This window comes from Loxodonta africana, chromosome 23, assembly GCF_030014295.1.
Source record: "Loxodonta africana isolate mLoxAfr1 chromosome 23, mLoxAfr1.hap2, whole genome shotgun sequence".
In the NCBI taxonomy this organism is placed as follows: Eukaryota; Metazoa; Chordata; class Mammalia; order Proboscidea; family Elephantidae; genus Loxodonta; species Loxodonta africana.
The window spans coordinates 4962204-4985824 of record NC_087364.1 but is presented as its reverse complement, the minus strand read 5'-3'; the positions used below and the strand labels follow the sequence as shown (position 1 = coordinate 4985824).

General features: G+C 40.1%; 1 protein-coding gene across 1 annotated transcript in view; it reads left to right on the top strand.

Annotated features, from left to right (window-relative positions):
• MYO16 (myosin XVI) overlaps positions 1-12493 on the top strand; it is a 561325-nt gene extending 548832 nt beyond the window's left edge. The window contains exon 34 of the mRNA XM_023553192.2: positions 11811-12493. Within this exon, the coding sequence (XP_023408960.2) occupies positions 11811-12038 (228 nt within the window). The 3' untranslated portion in view covers positions 12039-12493. The remainder of the gene's footprint in view (positions 1-11810) is intronic.
• The last annotated feature ends 11128 nt before the right edge of the window (positions 12494-23621 follow it).

The window sequence follows — 23621 nt, the reverse complement described above, 5'->3', positions numbered from 1 at the left end:
CATAAATAGTGAAGTACTTGATTTGTAATTTCTTCACTGGTATGACTTTTTAAGCTAATCATGTGATAAAAGGAGTCCTGGGTGTGCAGTGGTTAAGCACTCAGCTGCTAACTGAAAGATTGGTAGTTTGAACCCACCAGCCACTCTGCAGAAGAAAGATGTGGCAGTCTGCTTCTGTAAAGATTATACGCTTGGAAACCCTATGGGGCAGTTCCCTATCCTACAGGGCCACTATGAGTGAAAATTGACTCAAGGACAGTGGGTTTGGAAATGTGATAAATCACTCAACAAGTTTTCCATCTGTTGGAGATACGTATCTTCAAACAATACTTAGCTGATCTATATAAGAAAGATGAGTGGAATCTACAGACAAATTGAAATATAGAGCTGTACTTATTTCACTGAAAATAGTTAATAGAACTTTATCACTTAATAAGTTTTTTAATTCTTCACATGTTATTTTAGATATATACGATGGGTTGCCTTTTCCTGTGTTACCATATATTGAGATGTGACCTGTTAAAAATCGATCAAACTGAGCAACAAGTTCAAGTAAACCTCAGAAGTTTTCATTTTATGGGGACCCAAACACTTCATTTCTTTCTCTAAAAGATAGTCCACATTCAGCAATTTTTATAACGACAATGCCTTGCAAAATGGCTTTCCAATACTGAAGTTCTTCATTAGTTTGTTTACCACTTCAGGAGTTAAGCCAAAACCATGCCTTCAGTTTAAATACGACAACATACAATCTCTGTGAATTGAACTGTTTTCATGTTTATCAGTCATATTCCAGTTGCACCAATTGCTAAATCCATCATTAGCAAATCGAGAATTAAATGATTTAGGTCTGAATAGTTTGCAAACAAAGCAATATACAGAGCCAACTGATGGAGAACACAGTAGCCACACCCTCTTATAATTTTCATCATTAGCTTTGCACCCTAGAAATATATTCTGGCTACAGAACCTTGCTTGTTTACCATCCAGAAATTTTTAACATGAATTTTCAAATGGTACACTTAGATGCTGACAATCACTTGGCCCTCTTTTGATCAAGTAGCTTACATCATTAGAAGAAAAATTATTCTGCAAAGCAAGATCTGTATTTCTGTTTTTAAGGGGTCTGCAGATTTGACAATTTCAGATTCAAAAATAGGTTCACTTTCTACACCATTATTAGTATTTTATTTTTACTACAGCAAGGAATGGGGGCAGACTTTGGCACAAATTTTGTTATATTCGTATTGCTACTAGTAATTTAAGCACTAGCAGTGCTGGTACAACAATTTGCAGCCATTAAACTCAAAGGAAGAAGTCTCTTCTGATTCATTATGTTTTAAAAAGGAAGTTAATTTTGAATTTGTCTTTAGGGATTCACAAATCCTTTTCTTTTTATCTTCTGTGAGTTTTCATTTTTGTGCCTCACTTAGTTGCTGCCTTTTCATTTTACCTGGATCTAAAATTATGTCACTTTTTAAATTTGGTTCTACCGTAGCAAATAAATTTGAATAATTGAAACTGAAATTCATAAAACATGTAAAATTTATAAAATAAAATTTACATTCAAATTTGGATGTTAACATAAAAATTTATGTTTGAAAATTAGTAAGTAAAAAAAATTGGTTTAGAACATGTAATTTTGTTCTTCTGATCTGAGATAGTCAAAAGATATAGCACTTACAAGGCAGCCAGAAATAATTTCATTCATTTGCCATAGTGTTTGTTGGCGGGCCTTTCACAGATCTCCAAGAGTGTTTTTCACCTTGAAGTAATACTTAAAACCTATACACTCACTTTTCGTTCTTTGAGACTGCGTCTTTGCAGTTCGTTGGATTACTGCTGATCCCAGTGGGGAGAGCGATCAAGAAGATGTAAATACAAGAGTATGCTCAATCTGAAGACACATTTTGGTACACTTTGGGCAGGGCCAAGATGCATACGAGTCATGTTATTCTAGTGTGCTGGCTCTTTCTTATGTGGTTGATGAGAGAGAACTGAATGTGATGTTATACCCAATTGGTCCGAAATGAAAAGGAAAATAAAATTATCATATACAACATTTATAAAATGATATCAATTTCATTTAGCACCCTGCCAGTTCACTTCCACTGTGGCGCTCGCTTTTCCTTGTGTCCTGTCTCCTCGGCATTATCTTTGGGTCTTTTCTTTAGGTAACTGATGCCTCTGCTTTGTTGATGCCCAAAGCACGTGCTTACCTTGCTTATTGGGTAATCCATTCCTGGTCCTCAATTATACCTTTAGATATTTTGCAATAAGCCTCGCATATCATTGCAAGAAAAAAATTTAAAGGAAATTTTAGCATTCCTACTTTCTATGTTCCCCATATAACGTTTCTGTTTTTCCACGTAGTCCTTGGATTTGAATCTTATTTACTCTAAATATGTGCTATCAATTTTTGCTACAATCTGCTAGCCACTTAAACAGCTATGTTTTTTAAATGTGTTGAGGTGAGAGAACAGTGCTTATGTAAAATCCATATTCTGAATGCCACAAAATAATTACGTTGTATGATATATGGCCCAATTGCAAATTTCTATTTTATAACTTCGAATTAATATAAACAAGCATGTACATTTCACTCATCATAGTCCATTTTTATTCATAGTTATGAACTTGTAAGGCTAAAATCAGCAGCAAAATAAATACGTCTATTTAAATTCTATTCAGTGGGTGCCAATATAATGTTACTTATTATAAAAGTAATGAATAGTTTTTGATTAAAAAAAAGATCAAAGCATACGAAGGAGGTAAAAATTAAAATCTTTCTCCCCTCCCTCACAGCCTGCTATTCTCTTGTGGCTCACAGTAGAACTTCTAACATACCTTTAAGGGATTTTTTTTTTCCTTTAATTCTTAAGTGAACAAAAGACAAGGGAAAAAAAAAAAAAAACCAAAAACTAAAACCCCAAGAATGAACTTAATAGGATTGTTGTATAAATGCCTAGTTCTACATGAGGAGGGTTCAACCCTTTTCTGCCCAAACCACAAATGTTTTTGTTTTCAGATAATTTTCTTGATTTTTAGCCAAGTAATAGACAACCCTTTAATCAAAGACTTTCCTGCATCCCATTATTTTATCTTATGCGGCATCTTTAAGAGCTATTTAGTTTGCCTTTGTTATTACAGATTGTGTTTTTAAAATATCATTTTCTTACCCTTTTTTTCCCCAACATCGTGTTAGCAATGGGTGGTTACGGGATTTGCATTTGAAACACTAATATTCACTATATTCAGTCTGCCAAGACACTTCGTTCTTTTAATTTCCATAAATGTCACGAAATGCCTTTTTTCACCTCTGGGTGAATAGTCAATAGAAAAATCAATTCTGTGACAAATGAACGGCAACATGATTTTGCATATGAATTATTTAACAAAGGCTATTTTTATCCTAGAAGGAAAAGACCATGTAAAAATCAGCAGTGAGTGATTATATTTATTAATACTATTCATGGAAAGGAAACCCTGGTGGCATAGTGGTTAAGAGCTACAGCTGCTAAACAAAAGGTCGGCAGTTGAAATCCGCCAGGCGCTCCTTGGAAACCCTATGGGACAGTTCTACTCTGTCCTATAGCGTCGCTATGAGTCAGAATTGACTCGATGGCAAGGGGAACAGGTAATTCATGGAAATGCATTTTCATGGGAAGTGAAGACAATTTATGTTTTATTTTTTAAATTAGTTCACCTCTTACGACTCTACTAATGACACGATGGGAAGCTATTGAAAATTAGTAAATAGATACATAAGTAATAAACGGTCACTAAGCCTTTAAGCCTTTAGATAATGTTGTGTTTCCTCTCTGTTGTGAAAGATTTAGTAATTTTTGACCCTTGAAAATAAGTGAACTAAATACTCATGTCCCACTCTGGATACAGGACTTCCATGAGCTGGTTCTTTATATGTCTTTATAAAAATCTGTCTTCATACTAATTTTGGACATTGAGTTGGAATCGACTCGACGGCAGTGGGTTTGGTTTGGTTTTGGTTTAGACATTGAATGACACGAGATAGCTCCAAATGGAGTAGGAAAATGGGAACAAGATTTATGTCTTGAGCTTCTAAATATCAAATCCACAAGATTTTATCAGTTACAGGATAAAACCTTTTTTATTTTTATTTTTTGTAATTAACCCATCATCTACTGAGTTATCAAGGCAATCATCAACAATGCCTTGAGTAGCACTGTTATTTCCTAAGGATTACTATATCTGTGACAGGAATTTTCTTGTTAAAAGCCTGCTGAAAGAAAGGATTTTGCTCAAGGATGAGTATCCCAGGCCATAGGGAAATGGGATTGGATCATAACCATTTATATATCTGGTCACGCTTGCTGGGAGCTGGAAATCTGGTGTTCAGTGTCGTCCATATTTATTGAATGTAAATGGCTTAGCCTTTTCCTTATGTAATCCTTTCTTGGGATCAGAAAGAAGAATGTGATGCTGTAGGGTGCAAATAAGGCAATACTTTAGGTTCTCTGTGAGAGGAAGTTGTGCATTAAAACTGCTGACCAAGCCTTAAGCACAGCCCACGTGGTGGTGACTCTCTGATGATATTGCCTTGGCCTCTGACGGTTGTGAAATGGAAACATTTGTCAGTTGCTTTGAGGGGACAGATTGTCCCAGCTGACTGTAAGCTGTGACTTTCTGCTTTCTCATTACTGAATCGTAAGTGGCCTTCAAAGCTTGAAGCTTTCAAATCTCTTTTGAATGTCAAATTTAAAAATAAAAATCACAGAATAATTTCCAAGTATCCTACTAGATCCTCTCTCACATGATATTATTTTCAAAGACGGTTAAACTGGCAGACTTTTCTAGGAGCCTAAGTTTTGTACCTGTTATAGGTAGTACCATTTTTTCCCATGCCATCCAAAAATGGTCATTCTGGGCGTGGGATAAACTTATTTGTGTTTATGTAGGGCCATTAATTTCCCACAGTGCTTTCATTTCACATTACCTGATGTGATCATCAAGACAAACATAATTCAGCAAAGTTTAGGAATTTTCTCAAGTCATAGAGCTAACAATGATGAACAACCCACATTTATAAGGAGCCCTGGTGGCCCAGTAGTCAAGAGTTCGGCTGCTAACCAAAAAGTCGGCAGTTCAAATCCACCAGCCACTCCTTGGAAACCCTATGGGGCAGATCTACTCTGTCCTGTAGGGTCACTGGGAGTTGAAATTGACTCAAAGGCAACAGGCTTGGTTTTTTGTTTGGTTTTGGAGCCCTAGTGATAGAGTGGTTAAGAGCCCGGCTGCTAACCAAAAGGTCAGAATTCAAATCCACCAGCCGCTTCTTGGAAACCGTATGGGGCAGTTCTACTCTGTCCGCTGGGGTCACTGTGATTTGGAATAGGCTCAAAGGCAACAGGTTTGCTTTGTTTGCTTCTTTTTTTTTTTTTTTTGGCTACTGTTTTAAGGCATTCTTTAAGTGACTTGCAAGTATTACCCCATATAATCCTCACCAAATCGTTATGAGGTAAATTATTGCTATCAGCCCACTTTGCAGATGAGGAAGCTGATGGAGGAGAAGCTAAGTTCCTTGATTAATATTATACAACAGTTAGTGGCAAATTTAAGATTCCAATCCAGACAATCCAAGTCCAGAGCCTGGGCTCTTGAACTGTCATGTTTGCTCCATGATCAGCTTACAACAGTGATTTCTGTTTCCCTGTAATGAAGTCCAGTGTTGTTACTGGCACTTGTCTACATTTCTAATCAAGTCGCTTGGAAACGACCCTGCTGGTCTGTTCTTCTCCCTTTTCCAATTGTTGACCATCTTATTCCTCAAATTTCGGATCAAAGGTTAAGCCTTTCATTACTCTAGCCCATAAAGCCCCCTTTCCCAAGAATCAAGACCACTCCTCTTTTCACCCCACTCATGCTCATGCCATGTTTTAAGGCACTTATTATGTGTTTTGCATGTCTAAAAGCTACTTTAAAAGCAGAAAGTTTTTCTTCTAGCACAGAGTAGAGACTGGTACAACATAGGCACCAAAATGTTTGTAGAGTATGCGACATTTTCTTCCCCAGTTACAACACTATCCTTCTGGCTCTGAAAGCTAATAATTTTGTGTATGAAGACTATTATATAAAAGATTCCAGAAAAGCCAATGAATAAATGAATAGTTGCCTGGAATGGTGACACCGGGCAGGGATATATGTTCTCAAACAGTGGAAAACATAGTTAAAGGAGACCAATATGGTGCCCCCCCCCTTTTTTTTTCTTCCTAAAAACATCAGCATAAATTGTAGTGGTTAAGTGCTACAGCTGCTAACAAAAGCTCAGCAGTTCGAATCCACCAGGCGCTCCTTGGAAACTATGGGGCAGTTCTACTCTGTCCTATAGGGTCACTATGAGTCGAATTCGACTCGACGGCAGTGGGTGATTTTCTATGAAACCAGGTGACTCCAAGCTCATATTGCTAGCAGTATCCCTAATCCCCAGGCCATTTCTTCTTTTGTTGGAAAAGATACGGTTCTCTTTCAATATCAAAACTAATTTTTTTCTTACAAAATTATTATTGCACTGAACTCTTTTTACCGACAATATTTAATTTATTGTGAAATATCAATCATGGCAAGGAAGCTGTGAGGATTTTTGTTAATACTTATCTAAACAAACAAAGTTGTTGCCTTTAAGTTGAATTCAAATCATAGTGACCCTATGGGACAAAGTGGAACTGCCCCATAGAGTTTCCAAAGCTGTAAACCTTTATGGAAGCAGACTGCCACGTCTTTCTCCTGCAGAACTGCTGGTAGGTTCCAACCGCTGACCTTTCAGTTGGCAGCCAAGCGCTTAACCAGTGAACCACAAGGGCTCCTCTTACTTATTATCAGGACATGAAATGTCAAGGGTGGAGAAACTCTGTTTTAAATGCTTTTTTCAGTGTTCGAGAATATTTTTAAATAGTTTTTATCGCTTCAGTATTATTTGACCTCCATTTAAATATTCATAGTTGCATTTGTTTGCTGTTGTTAAATACTGAGACTCTTTCAGCATCAATGATAGATAGGATTTTGTGCTTCAGAAATTTAAATAAAGCAGATTAGACATTATTCTTCAGGGATACTGTCCTCACTCGAACCGCCAACCTTTTGGTAAACAGCCATAGCACTTAACCACTACACCACCAGGGTTTCCCTTCTAATCTTACTTCTACTTATTATCTCAAAGGTAATAAATTTAAACTCTCCTCTGACTTCCACTTTGTAAAGGTAGTGGTCTATCGTATATCTTTACACATTTCAGACATCTGTGAAATTTCAGATTTTTTTAAAGATCAATAACAGAAATATTTTAGCATCTCATTTATGCCACTCAGGCATCTATTCTTGAAAACTAAGGTGCATCTGACCCAAGCCATGGTGTTTTCAATTGCATCATATGCCTGCGAAAGCTGGACAATGAATAAGGGAGACCGAATAATTAATACCTTTGAATTGTGGTGTTGGCAAAGAATATTGCACTGTCAAAAGAATGAACCAATCTGTATTGGAAGTACAAGCATCGTTTCCCCTGTCAAGTCTTTGCTTTCAAAGCTCCTCCAACATTGTAGGAGATTTACTCTGCTTTTGGCCTAAGACACTGACTTCTTACACAGTTGAAGAACTCAGCAAATGTCCCGTAGAGAAAAAGAGCCATGCATTTGAGCGTCTTCACATTTCCAATTTGTTCCTCTAGTCCTGTTCAACTAGAAAATGGTTTCTAGTTATTCTTTTTCGTATAAGAGGCTCTCTAGGCCCAAAAAACAGCCTAGAATTTGCAAATCCTCCCAGAGAGTCTTTAAAAAAAAAAGTCTGCTAATTTCAGTTCACCTTGGAAAAATTCTCCCGTGTCTGGAATTTTAGTTCCTCTGCTTCTTTTCCAGAGCCTTCTAATGCTTTAAAAATACAAAGTTTTGCAATTCATGCATTGTTTTTAGTTTTTACAGTGGGAGCACTCACCTACCATGACCTATTGCATCTTATCCAGAAATAGAAGTTCCTTGTTTTAGTCTCTAAACAGATCAAGATAAAGTTGCATTACTGAAGAAAGTATCTCAAGAAAGTTGTGGGAAAATAATCAGCTGAGATGGTGGAGATATTCTTACATCAATCAAGCATTCTCTCATAAGAATAACTGTGGGGACAGTAGATTTCACGGACAGTGACTACCTGCTATGTGCCAAGGAGCCTATCTACACATACTCTACATTCATAGACTGAAGCTAAATGTAATCACTACCAGCATACACTAATATATATTTGTGTTGCTGATGAGTTGATTGCAACTCATAGGGACCCTATAGGGCAGAGTAGATCTGCCCCATAGGGTTTCCAAGGAGCAGCTCGTGAATTTGAACTGCCAACCTTTTGGTCAACAGCTTAAACTCTTAAGCACTGTACTACCATGGCTCCTAGGATGTATTAATGGAGGAAAAATATAACTATCACTAAAATCCCATTTAGAAAAATAAGGACAGGAAATAGAAGCATGATATTAAGGACGCTGGTCCTTACCATATATTGGATCTTTCTGGGCAGCAACTATAAAATAAATAAGCAATGTATGGTAATGGTTAATAATACAGACTCTGGAGCTGGACTGTCTAAGCTAAAATCCTGGTTCTACCATTTTCTACATGGATTTGGGCAAGTTATCTAATCTCTCTGTGCCTCCGTTTTTTAAAAGGCAATACCTACTTCATAGGGTTCTTAGGAGGCTTAGCCAACTCCATGTTTGTAAACTGATTGTAAAGTTCCAGACACGTATTTAGCATACACATTTCCCGCTCTACTTTGTTGTGGCTCTTCCCTGATTTCCCTGACAATAGAGACAATCTGGAACCCTGGAGGCACAGTGGTTAACAGCTCAGTTACTAGCAAAAAGGTCTCCAGTTCAAATCTACCAGCTGCTCCTTGGAAACCCATGGGGGGCAGCTCTACTCTGTCCTATAGGGTCCTTATGAGTCAGAATCGACTCAATGACAAAGGTTTTGTTTTTGTTTTTTGGTTTAAAGACAATTTGACTTCCATAGCATCTGCCCATCAGAAGAATTGATTTCCAATATCATTCTGGTACAGTCTGGGAAATTAGAAACAATCAAAAATAAATAAATTACAACGGTGACGACAACAACCACCTGTTAATGGGGCGGTACTGTTTTAGGTGTGACATACCACCTTGGATTGACACCTGGGGATAACTTTAGGAAGTGAGCAGTCACAGTCCCGTTTTCCAAACTTTGTCTCTCTCTTTTTTCCTGGTTGCCTATAAATTCAATTTGGGGCACTCTTTTAACTAATAACCAACCCGAGAAATCTAATTATGCACTCTGTATATAGAGCCCTGGGGTGGCACCAAAGGTTAAGCACTCAGCTACTAAACAAAGTTGGTGGTTCGAACCCACCCAGAGGCACCTCAGAAGAAAGGTGCCTGGCACTCTGCTTTTGTAAGATTACAGCCACTGAAAACCCTATGGAGCACAGTTCTACTCTGACACACCTGAGGTCGCCATGAGTCAGAATCAACTCAATGGCAACTGGAAAGAAAAAAAAAACTCTAGATATGGATTTGACTTTCATGGCTCTGTCATTTAACACCATAATGAGGCCTCTGTCCATCCTTTTTAGGCTCTCGAGTCCTCTTTTTGTCCCATACTCTTGGGGTAAACTATAGGCTTGGGCAGCAAGGCTGATGCTGACCATTTTAGAATTGGACCTAGAACACTGACTACTTTTCTGCATTCAACTGCCTCTTCCCTACACCGGAGATGAAACCATTTACATCTTTCTTTGTTTTATTTTCTTTTGTTTTAATTGAGAGGGTTCTGACCGTGGAAGTGGCACTGGCAAAAGTAATAGATGCTTTGGAGTGGGATTAGCCATCGTGTCTCCTCTGAGTTCTTCCCAGGATCCCCACTCTGATGTCCAGAATCTCATACTTTTGTAGTCGGCATGTGACTTTAGGACCGACAGAAAAATTAGATTCTACAATGTTCTGCAGTCCCAGACTGCTGGCTGCTGGCAGAAAGGGATGGGCACAGCATCCCTTGTCACGTCCTTCTGTTCATTTCTAGCTGACTTCTGTGAGTGAGCACAGACTTAAGGGTACCCTACTGAAGCAAGGTTTTCACTGGCTAATTCTTTTCAGAAGTGGACTGCTGGGCCTTTCTTCCTAGCCTGTCTTAGTCTGGAAGCTCAGCTGAAACCTGTCTACTGTGGGTAACCCTGCTGGTATCTGAATACTGGTGGCATAGCTTCCAGCATCACAGGAACAAGCAAGCCCCCATAGTACGACAAACTAGCAGAAGAGAAGCTGGACTATATGAAGAAGAACAGGGCATCAGAGTATTGAATATACCCTGGACTGCCAAAAGAATGCACAAATCTGTCTTGGAAGAAGTACAACCAGAATGCTCCTTAGAAGCAAGGATGGCAAGACTGCATCTTACATACTTTGGACATGTTGTCAGGAGGGATCAGTCCCTGGAGAAGGACATCGTGCTTGGTAAAGTACAGGGTCAGCGGAAAAGAGGAAGACCCTCAACAAGATGGATTGACACAGTGGCTGCAACAACGGGCTCAAGCATAACACCGATTTTGAGATTGGCACAGGACTGGGCAGTGTTTCATTCTCTTCTATATAGGGTCGCTATGAGTTGGAACTGACTCATCAGCACCTAACAACAACAACAACTGAAGGAAGAAGTAGCCAACGCAATTATGTGTTCTGATGCTCTGCTGCCAAGGCTCCTAAATCTCCAGTATTTGAAGGCTCAGGGTCTGAGAGAAAACATACAGGCACTAGTTTAGCCCACTGCTTAGCTTTACTACCACAAAATAAAGCTTGGGGCCAGATACCACCAACTAAAAAAAAAAAAAATTTTTTTTTTTTTTTTTTTTTTTTAGGGTGGAGGAATTCTCCAGCACAGCTACCCTGCCTCCATTGAGCTGGGTTTATGTTTCGTGCCTGTCGCTTGCAGCACCTAACTCTTGGAGGCAGTCTCTATGTTGGCATGGTACTACATATTGCATAGGAGTGGCTGGTGGATTAGAACTGCTGACCTTTTGGTTAGCAGCCAGAGCTCACCGGAGCTCGCCATAGCTTTTAACCACTGCGCCTTGGGTTAATGTATTTGGGGTCAGGAGTGGGGTCATATTGCCTTAAATGACATTTGATTAGTAACTGTGTAGCTAGATGGAGGAGCACTTCCTAGAATGGGGTGAAGCTTGAGAAATCCAGAATTATGTGTTACGGGCAGAATTAAAATTGCGATAAATGCAAGAAAGTACAAGATGTGGTAAGAATGTACATCATAGAAGGCAAAGGGAAAACAGACATTTGATTCTTTCTTGCATAATCTAAAGGCACATCACATTGTAAGGACCCTGGATGGGGCAAACAATTTGAGTTCAGTGATCAACCAAAAGAGCAGTTTGAAATCTAGTGGTGCCTTGGGAGAAAAGCCTGGTGATCTACTTCCAGAAACTCAGCCATTGAACACCCTGTGGAATGCAGCTCTCCTTTGACACATGAGGTTGCCATGAGTCGGAGTCAATGGATTAACACATGCTAAACAGTGTACCTCCTTCCTGAGTGTTTTTTTATGTTAATCATTTTAATTCTGCAGTTAACAGCGAAACTAGTTTGATGCCATTTCCAGAGGCAGTAATGCCAGGAGGTTTGAGAGTAAATGCTATTCTTTTTAGCCCCAGCTCAGCCCCTTTACATCCAGGTATTGCTGTCACGTCTCAAGCTCACTCACAATATTTGCTGTTACTCCCTCTCTCTCTCTTTCCTCCAACAGGTAATCCATCAGCTGAGGCTTTCCGAGAATGAAAGTGTGGCCCTGAAAGAGCTCTTGGACTGGAGGCGAAAGCTCTGTGAAGAAGGGGAAGACTGGCAGCAAATCGTTCACCACCCTGAAGCCAGGGGCCCTCCCCCGCCTCCTTGCAAGAAGCCCACTCTTCTGAAGAAGCCGGAAGGGGCATCCTGCAATAGGCTTCCTTCAGAGCTCTGGGACACCACCATCTGATGTGGCCTGGATCGCAGACTCACAAAATAAAACTGCCTAGTGGTTCCAGGCTGCGCCAACAGCGGGCTCCCTTCTGATACATGCTGGGTCCTCCCTCCATGCATTTACACAAAAAAAAAGCACAGGACACAGAAGTCAAATATACAAGATTCCCTGTGTGTATATGTGTGTGTGTGTGTGTGTTCTTTCTTATCCATTTTGTGATGATACACTCTGATATCCAGGCTCCATGTTTATAGGGCCGTGCTGCTTATAGGTGGCAAGAGAAAAGGCTGGCAAATGTGCATGAGACCAGAGAGGGCAACGGAGCGTGCAGGAAAGCAGTCAGGTCTGTACACATGTACAGTTGTTTTTATAGAGTTCAACAATGTGTTTCTTGTACTTCCAGCAGGTTTATTGTAATAGGCTATATGAGTACCTATTATTTTGTTCCTTTGTAGATGTTTGTGTTTTATCAGAATTACAAATCTCATCATTATTCACATGTTTATTACTGTATTTTATAACTTTATGCAATCAGTGGTGCTCCCTTTCTTCAAAATACAGATTAAAAAAAAAAATCATTTCTAGAATTTTTTTTTTCTCCATGTTTTTTTTTTTAACAGAAGGTACCTGACGATCTCCAAGCTATGTTGCAGTTTAGCTTCGTCATTGTCAGCCCTTGCAGATGTGTGGATTGTATCCAATGCTGACTATCCGATGCTAGCTCTTTCTTAGGCTCTGTATTTCTGGATAAGTGGACTGTGAACTGTTTCAGTAAATTTCATCTCCGGATTTCAGCACAGGCTACGGGGCATTTGGAGGCACTCAGTCAAACGTGTATAGCTTCACATTCATAGCTGTTTGTGTAGAAGGGTCGTATTCGTTCAAAGGTATAAACAATACAAATAATAAGCTGCAACTTACTGGTTTGAGCAATAATGGTTGCAGCACAAGACGGCTGTCCTCCCAGAGCCACACTGCATGATTCGCTTGCTGTATTCTCAGCCCTGCTGTAATGCAATGGCCTGTCTTATTGATGTGCTCCCGTTGGCTGCCAGGAAGCTCCGAGCACTGACATCCATTGCATTGTGTCTTGCTACTTGGAACGTTTTCTTCATACCAGCCTTTAAAAAGTTACTGTGCCAATAAAAGGGTACAACAACTTTCTTCAACTGTTTTGTTCATTTTTTTATTGGTGCTGTTGTCTTTCACGAACGCTTTTGTTTTCTGATCAGATAAACAGGGGCAATGAAGTGACCTCACCAAGCCTCCCTGAATATGTTCTTCTTCACAGCATTCTGAAACCTTCAGACTCTAGTGGCAAAGGGGCAACTTGACTGACACCACCTAACAATCACAAAAGAAGGTGTTCTGCCCTGCCTCCAGCTTGGCAACATCAGAAACTCCCTCCCTGACTGTTTCTCTCCTATCTCCCTGATTTTTGGAGTCCCTGGGTGGTGCCAACAGTTAAGGGCTGAGCTGTTATCCAAAAGGTTGGCATGCTTGGGTCCACCCAGAGGTGCCTTGGAAGAAAGGCCTGGTGATCTACTTTTGAAAAATCAGCCATCAAAAACCCTATCATGCGTAATTCTACTCTGACACACATGGGGTCACTGTGAGTCCGAATCGACTCGATGGCAACTGGTTTTTTTTAACCCCCAGCCAAGAAGAAATAGAAGAAGCCAACTTTCCATTGACACACGGCTTCCTTGGTTATACCTGGTACAGCTCTCTGCATATTTAGCCCCTTAAGGGCCTTGATGGAGCCCTGGTAGTGCAGTGGTTAAGAACTCAGCTGCTAACCAAAAGTGGGCAGTTCGAATCCCCCACCTACTCCTCGGAAACATATGGGGTAGTTCTACTCTGTCCTATAGGGTTGCTATGAGTCGGACTCGACTCAATGGCAACGAATTTTTTTTTTAATGGCCTCAATTAAACATTTGAATTTCTTTTCCCTGCAATATATTAATTTATACCAGAGTAAAAAGGAAACCGTTAAAGCATTGCACCGTGTGAAAACGTGTTTCAAATATCCAGAGGCAGTAATATGGAAAGTTTTGTGGTGAATACTATCCGTCCACCCCAGCACAGCACCTTTGCATCCAGGTGAAGCTACAACATTCCAGGCTCATGCTGGGTATTTGTCGTTGCTCCGTAACTTGCTGCAGGCTTGCTACAACTGTTCTAAGTGCTTTGAACATACTGTTCTAAAACTCACCTATTCCTACCAGGTAATCGTTATCATCATTTACTGATGATAAAATTGAAGCTCAGAGCCTTAACTAAAACCGTTTTTATGTTTTCAGAGAGCACAACACTCTTAACTATGACACCAAACCCAAAATTTTTAACTATGACATAGAAAATTCCAATTTATTATATCAAAATATATCTTTAAAGACTTCAAATTAAGTTTCCTTTTTTGGGTACATAATAACAAACCAAACCCACTGTCCTTGAGTTGATGCTGTGTGAAACTCTGATGAAGGACTCTGACAGGGAGACCTTACGTGAAGTATGGGATCCCAAGCCCCATGTAAGTACAAATACACTACTATTAACTCAGTCATATTGTTAAGGCCTGCATAGTTGTTGGCTGAACATAACATCTTGCCTGCTAGAGACACTACGAGCGCCATGAAATATTAAATGTTTTCTCTCTCTTGTGATCACTCTCTCATTGAACCTTCATTGACCTCTAGGAACTAGAAGCCAATCTTTGTATGTTCTTTAAAACACAGTCTCCTAAGTAATTAAGGTTTCGTGTTCAGGAGTCCCTGGGTTGTGCAAATGGTTGACTGAAAGGTTGGAATTCAAGTCCACCCAGAAGACTTAGTGGTCTACTTCCAAAAAACCAGTCACTGAAAATCTTGTGTCAGTTCTGTTCTGACGTACATACATGGAGTTGCTGCGAGGTAGGAGAATCTTTTCAACGGCAAGAGGTTAACTGTTATTTTCTGTTTAGTAGTTCATTTACTCTTCTGTGGAAAGAAATTCAGGTACGTGCTCATCCCTGCTTTAGGACTATCTGTATCTATTCTACTCGCATGATAAGGAAATCGGCAGAGACCCGAAAGCATCCTGTGGCAGTAGTAGTAGGATTGATAGCTGTACTGATACAGGGTAGAGCCCAAGCCTGTGTGTGTAATAAAAGTCTTCTCAGAATGGTTTTCAATGATTACATCATCCCTAAGAAAATAAACATAGCCGCTATTCAGCAAGATAAAGCACTGGAGTGCCAGTCCACATAAACAAGATACCAACATTATGCGTGCATGCAAAATATTAGTGTTATTTTAATTGCCAGCGGGCCAGAAGGTATGAATTAAGATACAATATTGGGCCTTCATCCTTATGCTTTACAATATAATTGGCAGGAATTATTACCCTATGTTCAAATACTGCCCAATGCTATTGCATTTTTTTAAAAATGCTTTAGGCGAGACCACTAAAAACTACTATTGAAGTGTTTACAGTGGCTTGCAATGATTTAAAATGTATTTTCTGGGGTGGAGAAATTTGTAATTACCATTCGTAAATAAGCAGTATCTAGCCTAGTAGAATCATACTTACATAAATCTACCTAATAAATGCAACAACCAATTAAAAGCTTAGATTTGTAAATGGACTTCACATAACAGCTTTACACAACTTGAACAAAAAGTGTGAGTCCCAAAATCCAAAGGGATAGACAGGCTTCTGTCAAAGATCTACTGCTGTCAATTTCTAACCAGACATCGAGCTCATATCCCTAGAAAAGACATGAGGTTGTAAATAATAACACCTCCATAGTGGAGCACATTTCACTCACTGGCTATAATTCTATCCTGCTATACTTTTCAAATTTTGAAATTTATATTTTTGGTGGGATGTAAACAAAACTGATTTCTGTTTAAATCCTTATCAGAAAAGTTTTGATATACAACATTCTCAAAATAGCTTACAAAGAAAAAATAAGCTGTGTTCCAAGTAGAAGTTGAGTGTAATTTCATTACATTTTTCAAATTGTTTTGGGCTGCATGTAAAAAAAATCCGTATTCTGGAGATGAAAGCATTGTCTATACATTTATCACGAAATCAGAACTTCTGTATTATGCTCATGGCGGTCCCAAAACAGTAACATTACTTTCAAAAAATGAAAGGTGTAATCTTCACCCCCTTTCCACTACCTTTACATCTTATTCATAAGCAATGGCTTTAAAAAACACATTCTATTACAAAAAAAGGTCCTACCCTGCAAGGTGCTCACGTGTGCTACAAAGATTCCCATTAGATAGCAAACAGTGTGTGGCGTGCTGAGTTACAGACCAGAAAGAATCACCTTTGTAGTTTTTTTCACTTTCCCTAAGTATTGCAGCTCCCTGAATGTTCTATTATCCTGGTTCCAGTAAGTTCCTTTAAAATCCAGGATGCTTTGAAAAGCTTTAAAGCTGGTTTTTTTTTTCAAAGAATAAGCCTTATGAGATGCCTTTATCACCTGTTCTAATTTCACAGGTCGTTACGCAGATTTTTAAAAATGTATTTATACTTTAAATATCATGTTCTGATGTTTTGACATCAGAATTTTGTGTAATTTACAACATCATCACAATAGCAAAAGGAAATGACGTTTTCTCATACGAGAAGGAAATTAAAGGTGAATAAATCTATGCATTCATTTCAAATGTCGTTTTGTAATCGCTATACATCAAATGTGCCTTTCCTTCTCTTTGAATTAGTCATTGACAGACACCCTGCCATATCTGCTAGCTTGCCTTTTTCTATAGCCCCGGGGAGCATGTGCGGCTTCAAAGGAAGGCCAAGCCAGCTGGCTCAGATGACATTTCCCTGAAGTCACCATTTGGTTTCTAAAATCTAAAGAAAATGGAAGAGAATGAAACTATTGATAAAGTCCAAGGAAAGATCAAAGCTATAAAGAAAAAATGGAATAAAACCAAATTCAACTTGAAAGTTTCAACCTCTTGAGATTTCAACCAACAAAGGGTTTGGGGGTCCCTGATCTCAAACAATTGGTTGAAAAGCGTATAAATTCTGTCACATGCTGAAGGGAGTTTTCTTACTGAACACCGTTTTTTAGGGATCTATTAAACTGAATTCAATCAGACTGGCTTTCTGTATGATAACGTGAAGAACAGTCCCACCCAACCGTGTCTCTATTGTTGCTAATCAATATTATTGCCAAATTAAACAATTACCTTAAAAATTACAAAAGTAACTACTTGGCCTTTTTTTTTACATTAATTATACAGATATATACATTTTGGGGAAAATAGTTCTTTTTTAGACAATTACACCTGCATTTTGCAGTTGGAGGATTGTATTAAGAACTTCTGTCATTCCCTTGAGTTTAGCAACTTTTATAAAAGGATGACATTCTGTATTTTAGAATGCAAGAAAAGATCCCTAGCAAAGGAGAAAAGAAGCCACAAAAAATCCACATTGTAGTGCCCTCAAATCCTGAAGAGTGTTGAGGACAGGGAATTAGAGGTGACATTGTCTCATTATTAATGTGTCTTTACTTTGTCACTAGGAACGCTTACCTTGCAGCCTCAGATGGAAAGGCAAACGCACCAAAGACAGCATATTTGGTGCTCAGAATACTTAAAAACCAAAAGCTTGCCCACAGTGACTCAGAGAGAAAAAAAAAAAAAAAACTTATTAAGGGCACCATTTGCTATGTTTTTCAATTTTACTCCTGACCGCTGCCATTCGGCACTAGTGAACAGGTTCTTTATTCTTCCAGGGTCTCCAGCCCTACCATTGTTTATTACTCAAAGTAGGTAAACTGCACTAGTGAACAACCCCAGAATCTAGTGGCTTAACACAATAAGTATGTATTTCTGTTTTACTTTTCTCATTTAAGTCACAACCCTGGGCACAATGACTCTAAACAATCGTCCTGAGACCTTGGGTCTTTCCAGCTTGTGATTCTAGGTCTTCAGGATCCTATTTAGCCAGGAGATAAGAGAGTAGAGAAAAGCATGTGAGAAGCATTCCTGTGTAGGCTGGAAGTAGCTCATCACTTTTGATCATATTCTATTGGCCAAAATTCAGTCGCATGATTGCACCAAACTGGAAGGGAAGCTAAGAACCATGACCCCCCCTCCATGGCCAAGAGGAAAGCAGCACCATCTGGTGATCAATTAGCCCGTATTCTGTCACACTATGTGAGGTAGGAAACTCCTAGATATAAATATTTAAAAATCATTTTATATTTCTTTCTGGGCTTCAAAAGGTATCCAAACACAAAGACCTTCTACCTACCTCTTTTCCAGTGTCCCATGGTAAGTATTGCTTAGGGCAATGAATAAGGAAGGCTGAAGAAGAACTGATGCCCTAGAATTATGATGCTGGTGAAGAATATTGAATATACCATGGACTCCTGGAAAAATGAACAAATCCATCCTGGACGAAGTACAGCCAGAATGTTCTTTAGATGCAAGGATGGTGAGACTTTGTCTCATATACTTTGTACATGTTATCAAGAGGAACCAGTCCCTGGAGAAGGACATCATGCTTGGTAAATAGTCAGCAAAAAAGAGGAAGACCCTCAAAAAGGTGGATTGACACAGCGACTGCAACAATGGGCTGAAACATAGCAACAATTTTGAGGATGGCTCAGACCAGGCAGTGTTTTGTTCTGTTGTACATAGCTATGAGTCAGAATCAACTTGATGGCACTAACAACAACAACAAGGTCCAGTCCTACATGCTGATGAAGTGAGGATGGGTGGGAGGAGGGATAAGGGATAAGAGTTCTCCCTTGACTGGGTAGATTCCCACTACCTAGGACGGGCAGATGGTTCAAGCAGAGGTCCTGGGTGGACCTGGCTTTGGAACAAAGCTCTTTCTCTTGAGGGAGATTTAATGAGCTCTTTGGAGTTTCCCTGCTGGGTCCTCTGTCTTGTACCCCAGCCCTGGGCTGATAAATGCATCACTGTTCCCACTACTGTTTGTGACTCCTTCCCAAGCTGTGGGCATCAGGAAGAATGTCTCCATCCTCTGTTTCCGTCATGTCTCCCGAATCTCTTTGGGAAACTCCATTGGACAGTTCTCTTTTCCACTCCAAGTGTGGTCAAAGAACCAGCAGCAATGACATCAACTGGGAACCTTTTAGAAATACAGAATCTTAGTCTCTCCACCCCAACCCCAGACTCCTTGAGTCAGAATTTCCATTTTAGTAGGAACTGCAGGTAATTCGTGTGCACACTGGAGTTCATGAAGTACTGCTCCAATGGCCCCATGCTGGCTGCTCCAGATGGCCCCATGCTGGCTCTCTAGTGTGGCCAACATCTGGTTCTTGAAGAAAACCTCATACATCACTTGTCCCAGCAGGGTAGGCTGATCCTAGGGCAATCAGTTGCCATGGAGTCGATTACAATCCCATGCGTGTCAGAGTAGAACTATGCTCCATAGGGTTTTCAATAGCTGATTTGTTAGAAGTAAATTGTCAGGCCTTTCTTCGGAGGCACCTCTGGGTGGACTTGAACCTCCAACCTTTCAGTTAGCGGAGGGCATTAACCATTTATACTACCTAAGGATTCTGATCCTAGTGCAGGAAAACTCTTTTGGCCCCACCTCCAAATCAAGCGGTCAGTTGCCTCTAGCCCTCAAAGTTTCTCTGGAGGAGTCACACCTGCAAGTTGAAATCCCATCAACTTTCTTAGGCATGGGCCAGGCACTAGTCTTCTATGTCTCCCCAGTGCAGTAACCACATTTCACAAGGCTCTCTGGGTTCCTCTTGAAGCCCCTCTCACCAGGCTTTGCATTAATATGGAACATGTTCCAAACCCCCCTAAAGATGGAGACCAGGAACTCTTTGTGTGGCCAAAACTTCTCATAAGAAATCTTTTCATCAATCTTTCCCAACTGTCATGGATGGAATTGTGTTCCCCTAGAAATATGTGTCAACTTGGCTAGGCCATGATTCTCAGTATTGTGTGATTTCCACCATTTTGTCATCTGACGTGATTTTCCTGTGTGTTGTAAATCTTACTTCCATGATGTTAATGAGGCGGGATTAGCGGCAGTTATGTTAATGAGGCAGGAATCAATCTACAAGATTAGATTGTATCTTAAGCCAGTCTCTTTTGAGTTTTAAAAGGGAGAATCGAGCAAAGAGACATGGGGGCCTCAAACCACCAAGAAAGCAGTGCCTGGAGCAGAGTGCACCCTTTAGACCAGGGGTCCCTGCGCAGAGAAACTCCTAGACCAGGGGAATATTGATGACAAGGACCTTCCTCCAGAGCTGACAGAGAGAGAAAAACTTCCCCTGGAGCTGGCACCCTGTTTTTGGACTTCCTAGACAGTGTATATATAGGCAGTGAGAGAGAAACTTTTGCTTGTTAAAGCCATCTAGTTGTGGTCTTTCTGTTATAGCAGCACTGGATAACTAGAACAATGACCCTCTCTCAGAACACATTTTGTATCTTTAGTCTTGCTGAGGGGCCCAAGAGGCATGAAGCAGGTTTCCCTTCTTTCCCCGTGAAGCCTGAGTATGCTATGAAGAGGGTCACCTGTCAAACACACACCTTGGAATTCTGATCACTGTCATTTGGTTATTTCAGTGGAAACTGAGACAGAATGAGTCCTAATCTAACATCTTATTGCACGTACGCCCTTAAAAGGATATAAAAGGTGAAGTTTCCTTAAACATGTTGTAAGTTTCCACTAATTCAGACCAGTCTCCTGTTAATTACACTGCTTAAAATTTTTGCTGCTAATTGCAGTCTGCATGCCCCCTTAAAGGAGCCCTAGAGGTGCAATGGTTAAAGCACTCGGTTGCTAACCAGAAGGTTGGACGTTTGAACCCACCCAGCAACTCCATGGGAGAAAGACAGGATGAACTACTCCTATAAAGATTTCTGCCTAGAAAACCCTGTGAGGCAGTTCTACTCTGTCATATGGCGTCGCTATGAGTTGAGAATCACTCGATGGCACCTAACAACAACAACATGGCCCCTTCAGGTTTTCTCCATTTTTTATTACCCTACAGCTAAAGAAATCCTGACTCAGAAGAATCAAAGCAACTTCTACACTTCCCTGGCATAATTTTTCTACCACAGTGAAAGCTTACTGATTTGGAGGACTTCTCCTTTTGAGTCACAAGTCTAGTACTGGGCCAACAACTTGGGCCAACACCTTCCTAGAGAAAAAGTTTGTAAGTTAGGAATTGACCCTGGTGCAATCAGAGCGAAAGGGTGAGTCTGATACATTGGAAGCCATCACCACAATGATTAGAGAGGAGAGGAGTTAGCACAAAGGTGGTGATGTCCTGACAAGATAGTTCTCACTCTCAGTTCCATCTCCCTGAAAACCTACCATCAGAGAGCACAGAATGAGTTATCAGGAGACTTGAGTTTTAATTCAAGCTTTGTCTCGTTTGAACTGTGTGTCGAGGGTTGATTCCTCTCAGCCTGCCTCTCTGTGGTTGACATATGTCATGGATTGAATTGTGTCCCTCCAAAATATGTATCAACTTGGTGAGTCCATGATTCCCTGTATCGTATGATTGTCCACCATTTTGTCACCTGATGTGATATTCCTGTGTTGGAAATCCTACCTCTATGATGTTAATGAGGTGGGATTAGAGACAGTTAGGTAAATGAGGCAGAACTCAATCTATAAGATGTTTGCATCTGAAGCCAACCTCTTTTGAGATATAAAAGAGAGAAGCAAACAGAGAGACAGGGGGACTTTATACCACCAAGACACAAGAGCCAGGAGCACAGCATGTCTTTTGGACCTGAGATCTCTGTGCTGAGAAGCTCCCAGTCCAGGGGAAGATTGAGGACAAGGGCCTTCCTCCAGAGCTGACACAGAGAGAAAGCCTTCCCCCAGAGCTGACTTTCTGAATTTGGACTTCTAGCCTACCAGACTGTGAGAACAAATATCCATTTGTTGAAGCCATCCTTTTGTGATATTTCTGTTGCAGGAGCACTAGATGACTAAAACAACATGCAACAACATTACCTGTGCTGCCAATCTCACTGGGTGGTTAGGAATATCAAAATGAAATTAAACTTGGGAAAACTTAGAAATCTATGCAGGGCTAAACACATTACCCATTGCCGTCGAGTTAATTCCAACTCACAGCGACCTTATAAGACAGAGTAGAACTGCCCCATAGTGTTTCCAAGAAGAGGCTTATGGATTGAACTGCTGACTTTTTGGTTAGCAGCCGAAGGCTTAACCACTGTGTTTTTATTCTTGCCGGAAAAGGAGACAAGAATAATGATGATAAGAAGATCATTGAAGCATAGCATGAGCTATCACCTCCCGTCTGTCATTTGGTTGTTCTCTGGTGCCTTGTGTGTTACCATGATGCTAGAAGTTATGCCACTTGTACTTCAGATATCACAAGGTTACCCATCATGGACAGGTTTCAGCAGAGCTTCCAGACTAAGTCAGACTAGGAAGAAAGACCTGGAGATCTACTTCCAAAATTTAGCCAGTGAAACCCTACAGATCACAACAGGATACTATTCAATATAAGGCTGGAAGATGAGCTGCCTAGGTTGGAAGACACTCAAAATGCACATTGGCTATGACAATGAACTCCAATATACCAAGGATTGTGAAGATGGCACAGCGCTGGACAATGTTTGTTCTCTTGTACATGAGTCACCATGAGTCAGAGCTGACAAGATGGCGACTAACAACAACATAAGCTAAAGGAGCATAGGAGGAGACCATTCAGACCAATCCACCCAGGACAGCACAAGAGCAGGCTCTGGGACCCTCACCACCTCCTCCTGCTCACAGTGGCAGTGTGTACTTATAGAGGAGCCTGGAGCCATGTTTCTTTCCATACTGGTAAAAGAGAGATCAGATTTCCAGCTCACTGCCTTCCTTTCCTGGGAAGAAATGGACTCTAGGACATGTCTGGGCCCAGAGCAAAATAGCAGCATGTCTCTTACTGTGATTCAGGATCTCCTTCACTTGTCTAGCCTTCAGGGTGTGCCTCTATCACAAACACCATTAAAATGGCAAGTGTTTCAGGTTCTTTATATTTATTCTATTTAATTCATTGTTGATATTTCTTAAAATACAACGTGCAGTATTCTTTTCATTGTGCTGCCTTACACACACACACACACACACACACACAAAGATTTAGTTAAATCCCATGGCAAAAGCACCAATTGATATTTAAGTCAAGTACTTGCTATAACTAGTAAATGTGAACCTACTATAACAGAGTTTGTGGGAGAGAAATAATACTTTCCTGAATTTTGCAAACCTATAAATTGAATATATTACTCCTCTAATATCCAGTGAAGTCAAAGGTTTATGTCATCCCCCATCTTAGTCTGCAAAGTTAGAAGCAGCCGGGAAACCCCACAGGAACCCAGGACCAGCCACATTATCTCAAAGACAAAAACAATTTCCTAAAGACAGTATACTCTCTATACGATTCCTACCACTGCTGCTGATTTTGTTCCTGCCAATAGTAATGATGTCATTGATGAAAATACTAGCCAAAAACTACTCAGTGCTTACAGTAGGCCAAGAATTTTGCAAGAAGTTTTGCACATATTTACATCGTTAGGGTTTAACTCATTTAACCTCTAAGCAAGTGTATGAGACAAATTATTATCA